The sequence below is a fragment of the Typopeltis vanoorti genome, chromosome 15, assembly GCF_054136105.1.
Source record: "Typopeltis vanoorti isolate ZY-2024b chromosome 15, IOZ_Tvanoo_1.0, whole genome shotgun sequence".
NCBI classification, from domain to species: domain Eukaryota; kingdom Metazoa; phylum Arthropoda; class Arachnida; order Uropygi; family Thelyphonidae; genus Typopeltis; species Typopeltis vanoorti.
Window position 1 is genome coordinate 34,467,437 of NC_143563.1, and position 23,913 is coordinate 34,491,349.

A 23,913-nucleotide genomic window follows, 5' to 3' on the forward strand; every position below is an offset into this window, starting at 1 on the left:
TCTACACGGATAAGCTATCCTCTCCACAACAAATCTCTGGATACAGTAGGTTATTATTGTTAATTGACACCTCCAAGGAGTCCACTTATTATCAGTTTATTCATGAACAATCAAAACTTTGCTTCAGTTGAACATTTATGTATAACATAATTTTTCTTAAGAAATAATGCTGTTAATCATATTCTTTTACAAAAGGTGCTACTTTCTAACAGAGAAATAATTCGAAGTACATGATCTGTGTGTGTTATGCCATATGATCAGAAGTGAAGTTATCATTGGTTTACACTATACCGAGATTTTTTTCCTTTTTATTTTAATGAAGACGGTGATATTCTTAATCCTTTTTTTGGTAGCACCCTTTCTGCAAATAAATTTGTTGTACTATTCTTGCATGTTTTTGTTTGTAGTGGTGGTATGTTTATTTTAATCAGTTTGTTTTTCAAGAGGTAATGTGATATTTGTGTTTATTTTTAATAAGGTGGCTTTTTTGTAATTAACAATTGGAGATTGTTAATTTTTAAAATGAACTTGATGTTACTGGTTGGTATGTTGTTTTCAAAGACCATAGATAGGCCTGAGATGTTTACTAGAGTGTATTTTTGGTATTGGTATTTATTTGTAGATGTTTTGTTTCTGTAGGATATTGATATGTTTGTTTTATTAGCTTTAAAAGATCAGGTTAGCTTTCAAAGACTGCGGACCTGACCTTTTAAATTTTTCTTATTTGTGACTAGTTTTCATTTCCTTTGGGGTGTTGATATGTTGATTTAACTTACTTTATAAGGTCAGGTTAGCTGTTGAGGATTACAGAATAGAGGATTACTGTCTGACCACAGATGGTAGAACCCTGGCTGGCAGATTTTGAAGAGTCAATTCATGTTGAAGGAGAGAAAGGAATAAGGTGATGTACGAATTCATCACCAGCACATGAAATCATGTTCTTTATAAGTAAAATTTTCCAACTGTTGTACAAGCAAAATAGTTACCACTTTAAAAACTAGAATTTTCATAAAAGAAAAGCTCATTTTCAGACATAATAATACTCATGTTACAAAAAACACATTGATTACCCTATTATTGGAATGGATTCACCACCTTTTGCCATGCGCAGAAGTGTCGAGGGGTCTCTCATCTGTGGTCAGATAGTAGTTCTTGCCTTCTACAGCCAGGAACTTTATATGTTGATTTCATTGATTTTAAAATGTTAGGTTAGATTTCTGGGGCTATGGGACAGAGATATATGATAGTGTATTGTTGGTTCTTGGTACGGTACCTACGCTTTTGTTATTGATGTTCTGGTATTGCTGTTGCTTTTGTTTTGAAATATGTTGATATTCTACTGTGTTTTAAATGTGAAGTTTACTTTCAAGGACTACACATCAGTGTGATGTGTTGTAGTTATTCCATTCAATTGTAATATGAGAAATGTTTATTATGTGTTATTTTTGTTATGTTTGTAATTCTTTTTTCTGTTGTAACTTCCCATATTATACAAACTTATCTTCATCCTTTTTGATATCTGCATAATTCAAGACTGTTATGTTGCACATTCTATAATTTTTTTTTTTTTTTTTTTAATTCTCAGTGGTGTTGCTGGTGTCTTCCTTTTTCTTCTTTCTCTTGATATTTCTATTAGGATTATTGTTGTTATGTTGGTATTTCTTTACTCAGACATTTTTTTGGCAATTTTTGTTCCCTTTGCATTCTTGTGACATTTCGCCAGTCTCAGAGAACAAGTACCTTAAAAAAAAGTTTGCTGTTATTCATTGTCTTTATTTTATAACTAAGTATGTTGTAATAGGTAATGTTTGCTCTGTTATTATATTCTGTTTATTACTCATCTGTTTCATGAAAAATTAAATTTTTTTTTTTTTTGTGTATTTTGTAATGTTGTAATGCTTGTTTTTTTCATTTATTTATATATCATTTATCATCATCATACATATCAAGGATTTAGACCTAGGGTGGCCTGTTCCAGCCTTAGAAGTTATCGTTTAAGAGGATGTCCTGGTTTTCTTTTTCCTAATGGCTTGTACTTTAGGGTTTGATTTAGTAATCTTTCTGTTTTCATTCTTTGAACATGTTTCCATCCATTTATGTTTATTTTTTAATTTTTTCTATTACTGATTCTTGGTTTAATTCTTTCATAATTTCTTCATTTCTTTTGTGATCAAACAGAGTATACTTTGCAGTTTTTCTCATAAACTTCGTTACTGCTGTTATTTGTCTTTTTGTTTTATTGTCCAGATTTCACTTCCATATAATAAGACCGGTAAGGCTAATGTATTATATACTTTTAGTCTGGTTTGTTTTTGAACTAGGTTTGGTTTAAATATAGAGTTAATTACACCTGTTATTTTTAAATATTTTGCAATTTTTACATTTATATCTTTTTCATTTTCATAAGTGATCATACATCCTAGGTAGTTAAATGAATTCACCTGTTCTAAGATCTTGTTATTATTTTAGTTCCTGCTGGATCTTGTCTTTTAAAGACCATAGTTTTTGATTTTTCTGTTGATATTATCATACCATAATCTTTGGCTATCTCATTTAGATCTAAAATAGCTTTCTGTAAGTTAACTTCAGAATTTGTAATTATTATTTGGTCTTCGGGAAAAAGGAGAGTGTTTAAGTTCACAGTAGGAGAAAGTTTAATACCTTGATGGGGATTTTTATTCCATTTTATTATTATTGCATTTAAGTAAATATTAAAAAGAGTTGCTGAGAGGGGACATCTCTGTTGAACCCCTTGGCTTATCTTTCTCGTATATGATTGTGTATGATTTAATCTTATGTATTTGATTATTTTCATATATACTTATGATAGCTTTTAGGATATTATTTGGTATTTGTCTTTCTTTTAATATGTTAAATAAAATGCTTCTTTTAGCTTTGTCAAATGATTTTTCAAAGTCAATAAATGCAATATGCATTTCTAAATTGTATTCTCTTCTTTTCTCTATTATTAATTTTAGGCAAAAGGCTGGCCCTATACATGATCGTCCTTTTCTAAATCCATTCTGTACTTATTATTATTATTATTATTATTATTATTATTCAGACCTCCATGGAGTCAAAAGACTCAATGCGGGAGGTCCTTCCTAAGAGAAACACAGTCTATCAAGACTCATTTGAGGGGAGGTTCCCCTCAAAAAATTTCTAAAATAAAGTTTTCGGAATATTTCATTAGTTTGCTATTTAAAATTTTGCTATATATTTTGTAACAGGAATTTAGTATACTTTAACCTCTATAGTTTTTAAGGTCATCTCTACTATCTTTTTTAAAGATAGGAATCATAATTGCTTTTTTCCATTCTATTGGGGGTTACCAGTTGAATAAATTTTGTTTTAAAATAATAGGAGTCCTATTATTTTAAAATTCCTTCCTGTGTATTTATATAGTTCTGAACCTAGCTTATCTTCTCCAGGTGATTTTCCGTTTCTTGTTTCTTTCAGGCTGATTTCTAATTCTTCTTTAGTTATTTCCTTTTCATTTTCGTTAATTGTTTGCAATTGTCTTTTTTAAAATATTTGTCTGTCCACAATTCTGTGTAGTAATTTAGAAATTCTTCTAATTTCAATTCAGTTTTTAATTTTATGTTTTCTTTGGTATCTGCATTTAAGTGTTTCAAAATTTTATATACATTGGGTCTTATTTTATATAAATCATGTTCTAAATTAGAAACAAATGATTCTCTGTCTTTTTCTGACTTCTCTTTTAGCTATGGCTCTTATTCTTTTATATTCTTTTAATCTTTTACTGCTTAACCATTTATGAAAGGCTTCTTTTTTTCTTTTTGATTATTTCTTTGATTTTATCATCCCATATCTTCAGTTTTTTTCTTTTTATTGAATTTTTTGGTCTTTCCTAAGCTTTCATTTGCTCCTGCATTTAGTATCGTTTTTATATTAAGCCATTCTATTTCTTCATTTTGTTTTATTTTATTTAGATATTGGTTAATTCTTTGTTCATATAGCCATTGTATATTTGTGTCATTTAAGTCTAGTTTTATAAACAAATGTTTTAAATTTTCTTTCTGTTCTTGTTACTTGTAGCCATTTGGGTAGTAATCTTAATTTTATTTTAACAAGGAAGTGGTCACTGCTTATTTCATATCCTCTGTGAACTCTAACATCTAGTGAAAAATTTCTTTTCATTTAATATAAAGTAATCTAATATTGATTTCCATCCTCTTGCTGCCCAAGTATATTTATGTATGTCTTTATGTTTAGAGAAGGAATTCATTATTTTTAGGTTATTATAAACTACAAAATCAATCAATTTTTTACCATTCCTGTTTAGAGTATGTTCTCCATGTATTCCTATATTATTATTAATTTTTGTGTTTCCAATTCTTGCATTTAAGTCTCCTGCTAAAATTACGTAATCATTTTTATTTATTTTATTATATATATATATGTTTTGTAGCTGATTATAAAAATAAATATTATCCTGTTCTCTTCCTTCTTCTGGGGCATATAAACCAATTATGGTTAAATACCTTCTATCTATTTTTATTCTAGCTTCTATTATTCTTTCATTCCATAATTTATAATGTTTTAACTGTTTTGAAAGGGAGTTGTGAATCCAAATCATGACTCCTGCTTGTGTTCTTTGGTTTCTTTCAACTCCACTGTATGTCACATTAAAGTTTTCAGTTCTCATGGTTCCTTTTAATTTCTTTTTCATTTCTGTGATTACTGCTATTTTAAAATTTCGTTCATTTAATAGTTGGTCTAATTCTATTTCTTTATATGCTATTCCTCTTACATTCCAGTTTGCTATATGTATTATATTTTGTCGTTTCCATTTTCGTTTTACTTTTTCCATCCCAGGGTCATTTTCCATAGATTCATTCTGACATATATTTATATATATGTCTATATATATATATATATTTTTTTTTTTTTTTCAAAATTCATTTTTATATATAATTTTTTTTTTTTAAATTAATTTTTTAAGCTTCATATTATCTTCTCTTCTTATCTGTATCATATTTACAAAGTGCAGTATGACATGTAGATGCCCCTTCCAGTGACATCAATCATGTGGTTGGTTGATTTCTGAGTTATTGGAGAGTAGTAGCTTTTTGTAAAGTTAAAACAGTATGCAGCTTATTTTCTGACTTCCAGTAAACAACATTATCAGTGTGACATGCAGGTTGATTTTAATTTGCTTCTGCTGATGTGATAATTCTATGTAAACTGGGGGAAAGTATCAAAGCTTTAAAACATGGCATATTTTATACACACACACACACATGCAGATTCTTTCAGTTTTTCTAACACAAACAGTTCTGTTTTGTCAAAATTAAGTAGTGTATTTAAAAAAATACTGTTCCCCCCCCTCTACCCCATTGCATTCACAATTTCAACATACATTACATACATTTTCACTTCTGCTTCAATAAGCAATTGTATGTTATGCAGATTACACATAACTTGCATGAAAAGGCTATGCATCACATGTACATCACTCGTTTTTTAAATATCACAAAACTGTGAGATCAGTAAGTCATGTGACTTGTGCATTTAACAAGTCTTCATCCTGCCATTACATGCTAGTAAGTGAACTGCATTTTATTATTATTATTTTTAAATAAACTTTCATATACAACAGATCATCAAACCTATGCCATCTCAGTATATGTTATAGGTGGTTAAGAAGAAAGCTGCTGACATGTTTCTAGAGTATATTGAAGGTGAGGATAAGTGTGAGTACTGATATTCGAAAGAACTGACATAGGTAGATGGAATGGAAGAGAAGAATAAGAAGTTGGTGGTTTAAAGCTGCTCTGTAAATGGGTGTTGACTAGCAGCTGTTGATATTCTTTAATGTCTAAAGAAGAATGGTGATTTCAGTTTAGCAGAATAGTGTCCTAAAAATACTTATAGAAAAGGCATGAGACATAAACAGAATATCTGTGAGAAAAAAGTCATCTGTTAACCATTGTTGTCTTCTAGATATCAATCACTTTCAGGGAAGTTTGTGATGCACCACCTCAAACACTATTCTACAATTAACCAGATTTTGAATTTATACAGTGTTGGCATTTGCTTCGGTGAAAAGAGCAGCAAGTTTTTAAGGCTGAAGAGGCTATGGATGTGGTGTATTTAAGTAAAAAAAAAAAAAAAAAACACTAGAGGTTACAGTCCAAGATTAAGTCTGATTTTGTATGGCAATTAGGGAGTCATAAGTAAGTTTTGATTGTGAAAAATGAGATTGGACTACATTTTTGGTAACACTTAATTGCAGTTTAATTCACAACACCAAAGGAACAAAATAAGTTGATATTTATTTTGCCAATATTCTGCTGGTTTTACACCTATCATCTTCAGAGCACAAATCATCTTGCTTGAATAGTTCATCACACTACCCAGATGCTAATAATCAGTTATTAGTGAAAACGGTTTTTAAAAATTTGTAACAGACAACACAAAGAGAAATTTATAAGTATTCAGTTGATCTTAAGATAATGGTCTTCTAGATTTTTGTTAAATTAATACAGCCATGCTTGTTGAGATTTCAAGGAGTATTTCATAGCTGTTGCTAATTCCAAAAATGGTCCTTCCTACATGTAATGACTTGAGTTTTCTTTCGTCTAATTCTGTGTGAAGAAGTCTCAGAAGTATGGTTTGCCAGTTCCACATTGCTGTTATGATGGTAGGAATGTATTTCTTATGTTCTCAGAGGCAAATTTCAACAGATCTTGTCTGGCCATAATAAGCCATTTCAAAAGTACAGTGTACTTCATACACTTGTGAATGCAATAAAGGATGGTGTTTTTCCTTAAGTGAATGAATGAGGATTGTTAGTTTGATACATGTTGAATGTGGTGCAGAGCTTATATTATTAACTTCCCTGCTAGCCACAATGCATTTTCATGTCTACCAAAAAAGTGAGTGTGAAGCATACTATTATTATTAACATCTGACCTCCATGGAGTCAGAGACACATCATGGGAGGTACACACTATCACACACAAAGCTCATCCAACTGTGCCTTAAATTGATTCAATGTGTCACATTCACAACACACTCAGGCAATGCATTCCACTCTCCATGTAAAGAGCCTTCTCTTAACTCCTCTGCTTACACCCTCTTTATAGTTTCCAGCAATGGTCTCTTGTTCTACCCCTTTCATTCTATAAAAAATCTCTTTCATGTCAACCTATTAACAAACCCTTGACTAGCTTATATGTCACAGCCCCCCTTCTCCTTCTATTCACAAGGCTTTGCAATTTACAAATTTACATTCTCTCAATCTGTCCTCATACTCCACATTCCAGAGACCACTGATCACTTTTGTGAATCTTCTCTGGACCCTTTTTAACATCCTCCTCATCATGAAAATCTGCACAATAATGTATATATGAGGCCTGATCAAGGCCTTATACTATGGCATCATAACCTCTCTATTTCTGCATGGCAGGGTCCTCCACATCATAGCACATTTTCTGATGTGAAGTCTTCACAACTTGTGCAGTGTGACTCTGAATTTCATGTCCTTGTCCACCACCACTCATAGATTTCTCATCTCCTTTACCTCCTTTAAAGTTTCCTCACCAAGCGTACACTTTATATCCCATCGTTGTTTATCAAATCTCAAAACCTTTTGCAATATTGAACTGACAGTTTCACTTACCTGCCCATTCTTGCAATCTATTCAAGTCCTCTTGTAAGGCCATAACATATATTTGACTCTGCATGGCTCTCCTCAATTTTGCATCATCTGCAAACAGTTGCATATCACTAGTTAAAGCCATCCCAATATCATTATATATACAAATTGAACAACAGTGGTCCCAAAACTGACTCCTGCAGTCACCGATCAACTAGAATCTATTATCCAATCCCTTCCATTTCAATTTATTTAACAGTTTGTCATGTGGCAGTGTATCAAAAGGTTATTTATTTCATCAGATACCTCCTGCTCACTTACAATTAAGTCATCCTCTCCTATGTCCTCTATACCTAAGTTTCTCATAATTTCACCCTTATGAGGCACCCTTATAAATTGATCACTGAATACCTCAACAGTGTCTTCTGCAGCAGTTAGCATTCTACCATTTTCATCCATTAACATCATCTTACCATAATCATTCTTTCTTCTACTTGCCACATTAAAAAAAAAACTCTACTTTTTCTTGACCTGATTTGCCAATTTCTGCTCATACTGCACTTTTGTTGTCCTTATTAACTGAATGACTCTTCTGGCTTGTTCATTATACTCTTTGTGTAACTGATTATTCATCTTGTGCTGCCTCCAAAGTACCTTCTTCTTCCAGATTTCATGCTAAAGCTCCTCATTCATCCATTTTCCACCTACCTTATTCAGCCTTTGGAATACATTGATGCTGTTATGTATTTCTTTGTCAGTTCCCAAGCAACATTTATTTCTGTACCACTCAACTCCTCGTTCCATGCTATAGTTCCAAGCCATCTCCTAAGCTGGTCATAATCACCAGCCTTGTACTTTCACAAGGCTGGTGAAATAATCTTTCCTTATAGAAGCCTTCATATGACTAGCCACAACCCAGTTGGTGAGAGTAATCACGAAGTTATTACTCTCACCAACTGGAGGAAAATGTGAAACCCCACTCACAATTGCATTCTCTGTTGGAGAAACAGATAAAAGTGCTGGCCATTGAATTATCTCCATTAAGAAGGAAAATAATCCTTCACATGCAGGAGAATACTTAACTAGATTATCTCGTTTGAAGCTACATTTCGGAGACTATTGAAAGCAAGATTGCGTAGTTCCTCTTTCCATGCTATAGTTCCAAGCCATCTCCTAAGCTGATCATAATCATCATCCTTGTACTTTCATTTATATCCTTCTTATAGAAGCATGCATATGACTAGCCCTAACCCAGATTATCACTGGGTTGTGGCTATTGTAGCAGTCATATTAAATAGACTAAACATACACAGTACATTTTTATATTTTTCTAGTCCATGGAACCGTTGGAATGCATTGCCTGATGGAGTGGTAAGAGTGAAAGGAGTAGTATGATAAACATTGTGTTTCTTAGGGGGAACTCCCCTCGATGAGTCTTGATAGATTTTGTGTTTCTTAGGAAGGACCTCCCACGATGAGTCTTTTGACTTCATGGAGGACTGAATAATAATAATAATAATAATAATAGTATCCCTTTTATCATATATAGTTGTTAATTGCATGCAAATTAATCAGCCATCGATGAGTATTGAAACTAGTACAATCATTTACAAGTTTATAGTTTTTATCTGTTTTAGTAACAGGCTGAAAGCGGAGGATTATTAGCTAGTATTATTTCTAAGACATTGTTGATTTCGAAAATGGCAACCAGTAAAAGTTGTAATGTTCAGGACTTTTTATGGCATAAATATAAATGATTTTTATATATTGAAAATATAATATGAAATATATTTGTGAAGCTTACAATAATTTCAGCAAACACTCAATGGAAAAGCACCTGCTTTAGCATATGAAACAATGTTATTATTTCTTTTCTCAAAATGGTAAAATGAAGTAATAGATTTTGAATAATCATATGATGCTTTTCCTGCAGAAATGTATCCTGCATAAGTATATAATTAGAGGAGAAAAGTTTGTATTTAATTCCTGGAGCAGAGAATTGTGTTGGAGAGGTGCAATCTATGCTTAAAATTGAGCATAAATTTTAATGTCAGTATAGAATGTTTTAGACATTTTTTCCACATCTATCTATAGTGCATCATCATTGGATATTATTATTAAAATAAACATTGTACAAAAAAATCATCTGCTGCAATTCTAAGATGAAAGACTGAAGTTCTACTAATATATTGTTGGACACACATGCACACACTTAAAAAAAAAATAGCATCTCACAATGAAAGTAAATAATGACATTTTAACGTCCTTTCTGGTTCATAATAATAAAACAACTATTTAAGCATGATGATCCACAACATGGAATTTTACAAAGAAAGGAAAAAAAAATAAGAATCATGTTTATTTCAATACTTATTTGGAAACATTTATAAATATTAATGTAATGATTTTCATCGCAAGCATTTGAAAACAGTGTGAATATAATTTCTGCAATATTGCTGTGATGTATAAAATTAAAGAGGTTGTTTCATTCATCGGTATGAAAATTAAGGTGGTAAATTTACCATTTGTGAATAAATTCATTGTGAAGACTGATCTTCACATTTCAGTATAGAAACCAATTCTAAAGCAAAAGTTAAAATCTCGAAGGACAATTTCTGATAAAGAAAATTTCGAGTAAAACAGTATTACAAGCAGCCAACCTGGTTGTAATACTGTTTTACTGAACAGATACAATGAACACTTGGGCAAGTGTTCATTGTATCTGTTCAGCAATTAACAGGCTGCGGATTCATATCCTGTATATGGGAGTATATGAATTATAATAATGCCTGCTTATTGAAGACCTGACGTGGCTTGAAAAAAGTTTCATGTTTGGTTTCTAGAGCAGGATTTCCAGACCAAGTAAAAAATAAATTAAAAAAAAAAAAAACCTTTAATCTTTAAACCTTTCATGGGTGGGTGGGAGCCACATAAAAGAAGTAGACCCAAAGTTGTTCCATTACCATTGCCATTAAGGGATTGAGACCAGAGGAGGGTAATTCACCAGGTGGTGTCTGTGAGTAAGCTACTCTAAACTAGCACTCTGCTATTTTATCGCAGTGCAAGTGTTTCTGATCCAAATTAAACATTAAATGGAAATCTTAACAACGGGTATTAAGGAGCTGATATCTCCTGCACAATCTGTAAGTACTTTTAATGCATTAAAACAGTCTTATTTCAATCTAAAAATTAGCCACATGCAAGCCCCCGCTATGCCCACCGTGTGAAGCAAAGATGGCAACAAAAGCCAACGACAAACAAGCACCAGCGTAGTGCCATTGATTGTTGACAAACCCACAAAGTGCCGTAGCTGTACAATTGATATCAGCGATAAAAAAAGGGTATAATGTGAGAGTTCTGCTGCCACTGGTTACATGCTTCCTGCACAAAATAGACGAATTGGTGCACAAAATATATATCGACCTCAACAAGCCTTATTTCTGTTTGCTGTGCCTCTCTGCCAAACAACTCCTGAACTTATGCAAATGAATTGAAAACCTTGAACAGCACATCATTGCTATGAATGAAACTCTTTTCTTCATAATACGAGCACTAGAAACCAAGCTTGAACCAACTGGTGATCAGTGCCGCAATGCCAGTTCATCCTTCCCTGAGAATGAACTCTGACCTAATCGCATTAACGGTGTATGACTCAAACGAGGCCAAAAACAAAAACTTCAATGCTGTTATTTTGAACTTTCCAAAGGAAAACAGAAAAGCACTAAAAGAAGACATCATCAAATTAGCAGAAGAATGCAACACCATTTCTAAAAATATTTTCAGGTGCCATACTTTCAGACCCATTAACAAACAAAAGGATGGAATGAACTTTTCACCCCTAGTAAAAGACTTGCAACACACTGACAAGCACATCAAAACTAATAACAGTGATCAACAGAAGGTTCAGCAACACTTGTCCCTAATCGAGGATATGTGCTCGACCAGATTTAACATTTGCACAAAGGGAACAAGGATGCCAGCATCGAAGACAACTCGAAGAAAAAACCGCCGAAATGGCGACAACAGTTGGATCATCGACTACAGACAAGTTTAATTGGTGCAAAAACCAAGCGATGCCACTAGCAGTCAGTATGCAGGCACTGCATAGAAAATGTGCAAGACCCTTGCGGTCGAACATATGACTCACAAAACCCTACATATCCACTTCACCAACATCCATGGCCTAAACTCCAACCTTAATAGTGTCCGCTACCACCTTCAGTCTACCAAACTCCACCTACTCTTTCTGGCAGAAACTCAAATCTCGCCTCCCCTCAGCACTATTCATCTCAATATGGCATCTCTGCATACATTCGCTCCGACATACTTTGCCAGAGAGCAAGATATCGCCCAATTTTGACCTTCTTTTGGATGAAAATACACTTCTCAACTCAGTTAAATTCATATGCTGTCCCTATCGCTCCCCTAATGCAACCAAACACTCTGAGCTCTTTCATTTCCTTTCCCTAAAAATTCACTCTCCAGTCCCAATTTCCTAACAGTGAAATCATCCTCCTAGGAGATTTTAATGACCACAAAACCAACTCCTTCAGCCGTACAGATCTTGCAGGCAGAGGAGCTGAAGCATTTGCCATCACTAATGGGCCTTACACAACTTGTTTAGATGCTAACCAGAATGCCTGATAACCCGAACCACTCTCCAAGTACCCTAGATCTCTTCCTGACCAATGACTTCCAAATATGCAGTGAATGTAGAGGGGCCCCCTAGACAATTCTGACCACAGCCTAGTGCTCATCTCCCCCCCCCCTCCATGCAACAACACATACACAGCCACTCCCATACAAGAGTAGTTTGGCATTATAACAATGCCAAGTGGGACTTGCCCAACATGCAATGCCTAATGTATCCTTTTGCCAGAAAGCGATCGGTAAAATACTGTCCAAATTAGACACAAAAAAAAAAAAAAGTGTACTAGCTCTGATGGCATTCCTCCAATTGTCCTGAAGGTTTGTGCACCAGAACTGACTCCTGTCCTATGTTTCTTATATACACTGTCTTACTCCACTATTATCTCTCCCACAGCCTGGAAATTGACCTATATTCAACCCATTCCCAAGAAGGGTGACAAATCACTACCGTCCCATCTCGCTCACCTCAGTCCTGTCTACAGTAATGGAAAAAAATCATTAATTCCCAACTCCTACCTTGAAGACACCCACCTAATAAATGACATCCAGTATGAATTCCGTTGCTTCTGGTCAACAGATCTGCTCACATTTGTCACCCATCTCTGGACAAATGCCATGGAGAAATTTGGTGAATCTCGAGCAGTTGCACTTGATATCTACAAGGTGCTTGACCCGGTCTGGAACAAGGGCTTACTAAGCAAGCTGCCATCGTTTAGTCTATATCAAAACCTCTGTAGTTGGATTACAGCTGTCTAGACTCACTATGTGTGGTGATGAGTGGTTCCTTATCCTCTCACCATTCAACTAATGTTGGGGTTCCTCAAGGTTTTGTCTTCTCACCAGCCCTCTTCCTACTATATATCAATGACCTACCTGAGTTGATCTCCAATCCAATACACAGTTTTGCAGGCGATAGCACATTGCACTCTTCCCTTTCTTTTAATAAACTTTATTCCACACAAATCACCTCAATCTACAGAACATCAACCACTGCCCTCAATTCTGATCTTCAAGCCATCCTCCAATAGGATTCAGATAACCTACTCAATTTCAGTTCTAATAAAACCCAGTACTGTCTTATTTCTCAAAAAAAAAAAAAAAAAAAACCATTTTCTCACAGTATTATTTTTGACAACACCCAAATTTCCAGACAATTTGAGATTTTTCTTCTTGGTATTACCCTTACACCAAGCCTCTCCTGAAATAAACAAATCACAACCATTACATCCTCAGCTTCTAAAAAAACTAGGATTTCTCTTTCACTCAAGATGTTGCTTCACCACTGAACAGCTGTTAACCTTATACAAATCTTAAATTAGATCTTAAAATAATAGTATCCCAGATCTTTGATAAATTAATGCAACCATATTTGTTGAGGTTGGAAAATTGCTAGCTGATGCTGATTCCAAGAATATCCTCTCAGACCTGTAACAACTTCTATGTAACTATGTTTTTCTTCATCCTATCCTATGTGAAGGAGTATCCAGAGCATGGTCTGCCAATCCTGATTAGCCATAAAGATGATCTCAGATGTAATTTTTGTGTTCTTCAAGGTGAATGTTAACTGATCTGCTGAACTGCCCAAAGTAGACTAAACTGCAGCCACAAAGAGCTTTATACACTCCAGGATGTTCAAGAGGATGTCGTTGATCTTTTGGAGAATGTATGAAGAGAACTTTGGCTATTTTTCAACCAGGGCTTCTGATTTATCCTTAACATATGTGGTGGGAATGGTTTTGCTCGGTGATCCTGTCTGTTTGGTGTAGGAGGGATGGGGATGTTTTTATGTTGCTCCCACCCACAAAAGGTTATTTGTAAACCTATGATACATTTTGTACCTTGGGTTGGTTAAAGATATATTTTTATCAATTTCATATACATATTTTTTATATTGTTAAATCATTTTTACAAAGTCCAGAAACCCTGCTCTAGAGACCAAACATGGAACTTTTTCAAGCCACTGAAGGCCTCTAATGTTTCATAATGGGCAATGAAATTTCATCTGCACCTGAAGACAATTGCAAACATCCATACCTATGGCAGGATTCAAACCCACAGCCTGTTAGAGAGTGGGTATGCCAACTAGGATGCTGGCTATTAAGATGCACCAGAAATGTATCTAATGTGTCTATACCATACAGCAAACACAAAAACAACATAGCACAACAAAATTGTTGGTTTTAGTGTAGCTGTGTTGGGTGCTTGATTTTCAAAATACTCTATATAGAAGTTTGTTGTGGTGGAGAACCCATAACAGTCCATTAAGCTGTTTTGTATATTATTTCCTTTTCGTAGGAAATTACCTGTATATATGGTGAATCTGAATTATTCAATTATCAGAAGGAAAATGAGGCTTAATAAGGTCAAGGGCATCTGTCCAAGGTACATTAGGGAAAACTGAGGTGATATTGAAATTATGTCCACATGATACTTTTCAAGTTCTTCTGCAAGTTCAATTTCCTTTCCGTTAATACTGTGTATGTTGATGTTTCCTATCTTCAACTCTTCTGATGTTGGGTTTCTTCTTCTTCTAGATTTTGAGTTGAAGTTTTTTCCAGTTGCGGTTTTTCACTGTTTGTCCTGGTTCCCTGACAAAAACAGCAGTGGCCTTGTTTCACTGGGTGAAGCCCGCATGAAATCGCATGTTGTGCCTTTGTATGGTTTGAGCAAGTAGCGAGTACAGTTTGGTTTGCCAAGTCCCAAATTGTCAGCTCACCCTCATTCATTCAGTACCCAGTAGATATCTACTAATGGAGTGTACCACACAAAAGTGAGGATTGAAGATTAGGTCAAATCCCCAGTCAGTTCTCTGCATTCATTAAAAGGTGATGTGGAAATCTCTCAGTTATTTGTCTTTGACCCTTAAGCAGTATTCTCTGTTATGTGTGGTTTTTATTTAGAAAAACAAAATATTGTCATCAAACTCCTAATATGTATCCTCAAGGGATATACAGGTTGTGACAGTATTACATGAAAAAACTTGCATTGGTATTAATTTCTTATTAATAGTTTTTCTCCAAATCTGTTATCTGTCAGGACTTCAATAGTGAAGTTTATATCTTATATTTTAGTCTTCTAAAATGCTCCTGAATTGTATCATTCCACTTAAATCTTCAGTTTGAGGGCATATTAGGGATTTGATGACAATGTTTTTTTTATTTATATATATATATATATATATATTTTTTTTTTTTTTTTTTTAAATAATAAATTCACATCATAATCCAATAGTCTCTGTATGGCCATGTAATCAGGGATTTCTGAAAGGAAGCATCTGTTAATGAGTTATAAATGTCACTGGGAGGAAAACAATGAGTTTACAGGATATACATGAAAAACTTACTTTGTTATTGACATTTTCCTTGAAATTTGTCATCTGTCAGGACTGCAATATGTCATATATTTCGGTTTTATAAACACTTATTGCATCATTCCACTGAGGTTTTTCTCTTCTGGAAAAAACCCAGAAATAACACTCTACTACAAGCATGTCAAACTCAAAGGCTAACATGGGCCAAATAAATGAGGTTTAAGTTTATGTGGGCTGCAAAAAACTTCAATTTTCATAAAAACACAGGTTTATTTTGAAAAGTACAGTATAAAAAAAGAACAAGAACAACGATAAAATTAATGTTTTCTTCCTGACACTTGGCATCTCTTCTCTACTACTATCTTTCCTACTTCGGGGGAAATCTTGTTTGCAGTGATTACTTTCAAAACTGATCCAAGGTTAATGTTAGTAATTCTGGATCTGACAGGAGACTTATTTCCCTTCATAATTGTAAATAACTGCTCACACCAATAAGTACTTCCAAACGTGAATATAATTTCATATGCGAATTTTCGAGTATTTTTAAACCTGGCAGGTAAATATATGTAAAATCCAGGCATGCCAACTTCACTGAATTTTGGCTTCAAATCTGAATTGCACTGGATCTCAATTACCTCTATTTGCATTTGATCAGGTACTGATTCAATATTTATTTAAAAAATCGAAGAAAACAAAGAAAACTTGTCTTCCAAAAATTTATAATCTGCAAACCTTGTTTCAAATTTAGTTTTCTAAGACTTAGAGTTTTTCCTGCATATTTTTGATACGATGCAGTTTCACTTAAACTTGATTTGTTTATGTTGCATGTCGGAAAGTGCCATTTTTCAGCTGCTTTTCCCAAAGAACTAGTTTACATTTGAATGCCTTAACTTGGTCACACATGTTTGTAATGATCTGATCTTTTCCTCGGAGTTTTAAATTTAAATCATAAGTGTTTTATTATATCAACCATGAAGGATAAATCTTGCAACCACACTGTGTCAAAAAACAGGCTTGTGTCTTGATTTTTAGTTATTAAGAACTGACATATTTATTTTTCAAGTCCCAGAATTGTTTAAGAATCTTGGAGCAGGATAGCCAGCATACCTCGGTATAGTAGGACAAACCGGAATATTCGCTAATTCACTTAAGAAAGCAGAGAACTGCCACTGATTTAAGTCTCAAGATTTTATGAAATTGATGATTTTTTTGATAGATGTCAACACATTTTCCATGTTTATTACTTTCGCGCATAATACTTCTTGATGTATAATGCAGTGCGTATGATGAATCTTGGATCTGTCATAAATTTCACTTTGTTTTTTTTTGCAGTAATGCCGCGAAACCATTGTTTTTTCCGGTCATAGAAGAAGCTCCATCTGTAGCTACAGAAGTTAATTTTGACAGAGGTAGATTGTATTTTTGCAGAAGTTCAAAAACACAATTAAATATATCTTGTCCTGTGCTAGTGTTATGCATTGGTACTAGTTCCAATAATTCCTCAAAAATGTTGAAATCCATGTTGCAAGCACGAAAAAAATGCAGCTAATTGAGCTACACCCCCAATGTCCATACTCTCATTACAGGCAATAGAAAAAGCTTCAAAACTAGATGATTTTGCTTTGATCCGAACACATAAATTGCCGGCCAAATCAGTAATTCTTTCTGCAACTGTATTTCGAGACAAAGAGATTGTTTGAAAAGCCTTCATATTTTCAGGACAAATAATTTCTGCAGCTTTAATTAGACATTTCCTTAATGAAATCGCATTCAATAAAAGGTTATGAGTGTTTAGCTATCGACTCCAACAAGACGTAGCTTGCATGCACCGCCGCTTCACTTTCTGGTGATACTTTAGTAAACATTAACTGTTGTTTTTTCAGTCCCGACTTGAGCTCTTTCAACTTTTTTTGTCTCATTTATCCCTTGTAGTTATCATATTTTGATTTATGTTGTTCATAGTGACAATTAATGTTGTATAACTTTGGTATGCTGATAACATTATTACATATTAAGCAGATTATTTTATTTTTTACTTCACAGCAAAAATACTCCAATTCCCACTTTTCTTGGAAATTTCGATGTTCGTCAGCAATTTTTTGTTTATTACTATCACTTGGTTTCGATAGAGACATGCTGAATATTTTAATAAAAAACTCATATTTTTTTCTTGAACATCAACTTACCAGACACTAAATAACTACACAAATTAATAAGCATAACGTAAATAAACTTATTTTTCTTGTTCACCAAAAGCGAAATATTTCCTGTTATGCACACCAAACAAGTCAGTTCAAACAAGACTGACGACTAGACGTGGCCGTGGCACTGGCACGTGATATTAGGTATATAATCAGCTGGTAGAAATAGTGGGGGTAATGGTTCACCTGCGTGTAAAGGAAATGCATGCAACACGGCTATATGTAGTAATCACTTTCATTGACAAACATTTGGCTCGGCCGCAAAAATATTCTTCATTGGCTGCAACTTTGACACCCATGCTCTACTAATTGAGATTGACTCTGCTAACACATTTCTGAATACTAACAATATTAAGTTTCTTTCTAATATTTCATTTTCAGTGTGATTCTGCCATTGATGCTATCTGTTCATACCCATAAAATTTATTCGTTTGAATCCCTTTTTTTTCTTTTTTTCTTATACCAGATTTGTTGCAACAGTTATTCAGTTTTAGTTAAGGAATCCTGCAGACTTGTACTGGATTTATATTATAAAAGTATAACATCTGCATGAAGTAAACAGCTGAGATTAACATCTCCAATTTTGATAACAAGTGTAATGCCATGTAACTTCATATTATGATCCATACAGATGATGAAATACACAGATAATGCACACCTCATTTCACATCAAACCACTTTCCTCTATCCCTTTCAAGTTTAACTTCTGTCTTACAACTGAAATGTAGATTGCATTGCGTAATATAATTGCCCATTTACCTCGTTTAAAAAATAATTTTTTCTTCACAGATTTATTGTTTTGTAAAAATTTAATTTTCACTAAAAATGACAATTTTTTTTTTTTTTAATGTCTGAAATCAATATGAAATTGCTCTTATTTAATTTCTTTTCAGTTTATCAATTTTAGATGGATTTTCAACACCGACCAGGAGGGAAAACTGGCACGGGTGGTGTGGCATCATGGTCAGAAACAAACAGAGATCGAAGGGAGCGACTTCGTCAGCTGGCACTTGAAACAATCGATTTAAATAAAGATCCATATTTCATGAAAAATCATTTAGGTATTGCCTTTTAGTATTACTTTATTTTATATTATTGATGTGCATTATCTTGCTCATCATTTATTTGGTAAACCTTATTGTTCTAGTTAAAAGTAAAACTAAATAATTTACAAAAATAATGAACTTTATGAAAGTATATTCTTATAGATGCCTCTATGACTGAGTGGTTTTACCGAAAAAAGGTTTAAGTTAAAATTCCATTTATGATAGGAATAAATAACTACTAGGTTTAATGCATTGCTTACTGATTCAGTTGTAGTACTCTTGAGGTATTGCTTACTTATAAATCCCAGATCTGTTCTACTTTTTTAAAATATCTGCTTTAAGGATTGTGTACTTAAGACCTAAAAATCCTGATTTTGCTCATATGAATAGTTTGGCTTATCAGTGATCTCTCCCTCTCTTACTGATGATAGAAGATTTTTAAACCCTTCATGAACTGGCTTCTTTCTGCACTTAGATTCCTTCCAAGTAAGTCAGCATGTGACAATAAAAATATAGAGAAAAATGTAAGAAAAACAGTCAAACTAACAAGTGGACACTTGCATTCAATAGATATAGCATTGACTGTCTCATTTCATTAACACTAAAATTTTTTATAGATATCATGAAGATTTGGAGACATGATTCTGATACATGCTGTATTTGTGATTCGAGAGAGCATTATTTTGGTTTTTCATGACTGTGATTTGTATTATCGTAAGATTTTATATTCCCTCCAGATTCTGCTTTCTTACTCTTGTCTTATATCCACATATAGAATTGTGCACAAACAGAACAGAATTACATTACATAAATCAAATTGATGATTAACCAAAACACTTCTTCAGAAATTTTTTTTTTTTATTCATCAACTAATAATTGTCACTAGTTACGGAGAAGCAGATCAGTGCATCTTTCAAGCCCTACATATCATTCTTTAAAAACATACACTGAAGATGGACTCACACTAATAACTTATGCCATGAGAAAAATTTGGACTTCACATGCTTCTTAACCTCCCTAATTGTGAGACTAAATTTTACTTCTTATCCATGTTATTCAATAGGTGTTACAGAATCATATCCAGATTTAGCTGGATGTCTATAGACGTCGTGGCTGGTTGGGGTTTAATCATACCCTCATTCAGCTTACTAAGGGATGAACCACCATCTTCTTTCTCTACCTGTTATAAGCTATAAAATTTCAGTTTTGTTTGTATTTTAAGATTCCCTTACAAATTTATTTGCCATATCTCTTCCATTTATTATTCATTTGAAGACTACATTCTCTCAGTTTTTCTCATATATACAATTGCCAAATATCTTTCTTGGTTGCCTTCTACTGTATCTTTTCAGTTATCTCCTCTGCATTCAGTAGCAAGTTCTAGATTCTTTTTAGCAATACCATATTTAATTGATAAATAAGCAAAGATTTCTCTTCTGCTCATGGTGGGTTGAGTTCCTCAAAGACAAATTGTTGCAATTTCTTTCTGTCTGCTATCTTTTTATGAAGTTCTATTATGGAGTTTAAGTGGGTGCTTTCTTTAATGTTGTCAATCCATTTCTTTCTTGGTCTTCCTCTGCTGGGCTGCCCTTCATTTTTTCATTTTTACCAGCTTAGTTGGCTCTTTTTTAGTGCTGTAATTATTGTTTCTTTAAAATTAAGTTCTCTGACTTTTCTGTCCAGTTGAGTTTTCTTAGGTATTTCATTTCGAAAGCATTGAGTTTATCTGTTTTTTTTTATTATTTAAGATCCATAATTCTGAGCCATAGAGTACTGTGGGAATTATCATTGGTTTATACAAGTATCCCTTGCTTAATGCAGGATTTGATTAACGAATGTCGAAGTTAATTGCGACAATCCCTTGATATACGCAGCAAGAGTTTTAATTAATGTACATTTAAATTTACTGCACAAAAACATGCAAGCCTCGGAGTGTTTCCTGGCCGAGAGAAAGAAAATCATGAGTATGATGACGGTGATTAAAACACACTTGGTCACCCAAACTCTTTTAATTATCTGTGTGAGAATGTGAAAGTTTTATTTTTTGCACTAAATATGACATCATTGCAACAACCCATGGACATGGGCGTTATTGCAACTGTCAAAGCCTATTTTCTTAAAAAGACAATCTCAAAGGCAGTAGAAACAACTGGAGAAAATGCGATTAGGCTTCATGAATTTTGGAAAAATTTTAACATTAAACACTCAATTGAAAACATTCATGACTCATGGGAGCATGTGTCTTCCAGCTGCATAAGAGCTGTTTGGAGAAACCTTTTGCCTGAATACGCTAATGACTTAGGTGATTTTCAAAATCCTGTGAACAACGTGGTTGAAGAAATCGTTTCAATTGGCGAAGACCCCTTGGTTTTGATGGTGTTGATGCAGATGTCCCCGTATGTTATGCTTTCGCGCAGGCCTACACATTTTACTGCGTAAGCCTTCGTAACCGATATTCCCCCGGAATAGGTTGGTTGCTCCTTATTCCCGGTGGTATCCCATGTCTGTCAAAGCACATGTTCACGGGGCCGGTTTGCCAACTTTGCGAGATGAGAAATCCCACATAAACGGGCAGAAAAAAACCTGTTGTCCATGTCCAAGACTGGCTAAATTGGCTATGGCTGAGGAAGATGCTTAAGCTCCTCACATTGTTGATGGGAATCAAAACTAGGACACTCCTTTCCCAGGCATATGGTTGTGAAGTGCAAAGCCACTAGGCTAACCGTGCGGACGATGCAGAAGATGCTAAAGAATTATTGGATTCAAATTCAAAAGATTTCAGTCACAATGATCTTCTTGAAAGTGAACAAAAACGTGCATATGAAGACAACGAACAAATGGAATGTGAAGATGATGTTCCAAAGGAGATAACAATCAAAGAACTGAATGGAATATTTCACATTTTAGAATCGCTTAAGAAGCAAGTAATGGATACTGATTCATATGTTAATCAAAGAATACTTGTTTGCAGAAGTCTACAGAGTTATTTTGCGTGTTATCGTAGAATTTATGCTGATAGGAAAAAACTAAACCTGTTCAAATGAATCTAACTTTTTTTGATAAAAAAAAAATGCAGTAACTAATGTAGGTACAAACATTTATTTTGCATTCATTTTTTATCTTTTCTAAAAGAGTTCCGTATAAAACAAATTATTAATACAGTAATTGATCATGGATGAATTGTAATTTTAACCACTGGTTATTATGTTTAATTAACGTGATTTGGATATGCTCTGTAACATCGAGGGATTAATTAATTGCATTAATCAAGGGATTCCTGTATATCTTTAATTTGAGTTCTTTGCTTAATCTTTTATTGTTCCATATTTTTTGTAATCTGCCCATTGTTATTTATCCATTATTGATTCTGTGTTTGATGGTTTCGAAATAGTCTAGATCTCTATTGATCTTAGGTAATTGAACTGCTTTAGTTGTTCTATATTATTGTTTCTTATTTTCATTTGCTTCCCTCTTTCTTCCTATTACCATTAGTTTTTTTTTATTAAAATTGATTTTTATATCATATTTGTTACTTGTTTGATGCAGCTTGGTCAGGATAATTTCTCATTTTTCTTAGCTGTCTGCCAAGCCAAAACAAATGTGTTATCTTTCTTCCGTTTATAGTTATGCCTTCACGCATCTGTAGTCCCTACTTTTTTTAGGTAGTACAGGTTGTATAAATATGGTGACAATAGACAGCCTTGCATAACTCCTTTTTTAATTGCTATTTGATCTGTTTCTATGTTTTGTAATTCGCTATTGCTTGTGTTTCTGAATAGTAATTCTTGATGAAATTTAATAGGTATTTATCAAACCCTCTGTTTTCTAGAATTTTAATGAGTTTGCTTTTATTTATTGAGTCTAAAGCTTGTTTGAAGTCAATAAAACAGCAGTAGAGATTTTTATTTTTGTCTCTCATAAGATCTGCAAATCTGTTTAGTGTGAAAATTGTATCTATTATGCTTCTGCTATTTCTAAATCCCGTTTGCTCTTTTTCCATCTGTTCTTCATAGGAATATTTAACTCTGTTTTGATGAATATTTTATAGCAATGGCTTAGATGAGTGATAGGTCTTTGGTTAGTGCAGGAGCTGACATCTTCTTTTTTTTGTGGATGGATATGATCTGGCCTGTTCTTCATTCTACTGGTAAATTTCCTTTCTTTAGTATTTTGTTGAGCGGTAATTTATTATGCTTTCTCCCCCTTTTTCTAGAAGTTCTTTTTGAGTGTTGTCTATGCCTGGTGCTTTATTATTTTTCATTTGTTTGATTGCTATATGTATTTCTTCATTTACTATGTCTTTTCTGTCAGAAGTTCCTTCTGGATTGAAGGTGTTTTGATGTATGTTTTAGTCAGCTGCAAACGTTTCTTTAAAATGATTAGTCCATATTTCATTTATGTTTCACTGCTACTTGTGGTTCCATCTTTTTGAGATATTGAAACTGGATTGGGTGAGTATGTTCTAGTTACCTCTTTAACTATTTCCTAAATGGTTTTGGAGTCGTGTTTTCTAATGTTCTCTGATAGTTGGATCTTGTCAAGCTATTGTTGAGCTTTGAGATGTCTATCTTCTCTTGGTTTTGGTGGTTTATTCTCTCTCTTTTGAAACTTATTTTTAGTAGTTCTGATAGTAGTTCATGGTCTGTACCATGTCAATCTTTTTTTAATGTTTCGACATTTTGGAAGGAATGTTTCCATTTCTTATTAATGATTATATAGTCTATACAGTTTTTGATTTCATTGTTTGGTGAGGTCCAGGTATATTTGTGTTGTGGCCTGTGGTAGAATAAGGTATTTGTGATTAAACAGTTGATTTATTCGCAAAAATTAATCAAGTCCTCTCCTCTCTCATTCATCTCTCCATGACCAAATTTTCCCATTACTCCTTCTTTATCTTCAGAGTACTGACCAATCTTTGCATTAAAATCTCCAATAATAATCAGAATATCTCTTGTACTTGTTCACCTGATTTCTTCTTGCAGTTATTCAAGAAATTGGTTATATTCCTCCTCTTCATGTGATTGGTCTGGGACATAAACCTTTATTATTTATATATATATATATATATTCTTTTTTCTTTTG

The 23,913-nt window shown here is 33.6% G+C and overlaps 1 protein-coding gene across 2 annotated transcripts in view; it reads left to right on the plus strand.

The window, feature by feature from the left end:
* The window catches only part of LOC150098593 (splicing factor 3A subunit 2-like), a 30,744-nt gene that overhangs the window by 876 nt on the left and 5,955 nt on the right, over positions 1-23,913 (plus strand). For both annotated transcript variants that reach the window (XM_090405088.1, XM_090405089.1), the window contains exon 2: positions 18,679-18,846. In XM_090405088.1, the coding sequence (XP_090261214.1) occupies positions 18,693-18,846 (154 nt within the window). In that variant the 5' untranslated portion in view covers positions 18,679-18,692. The remainder of the gene's footprint in view (positions 1-18,678; positions 18,847-23,913) is intronic.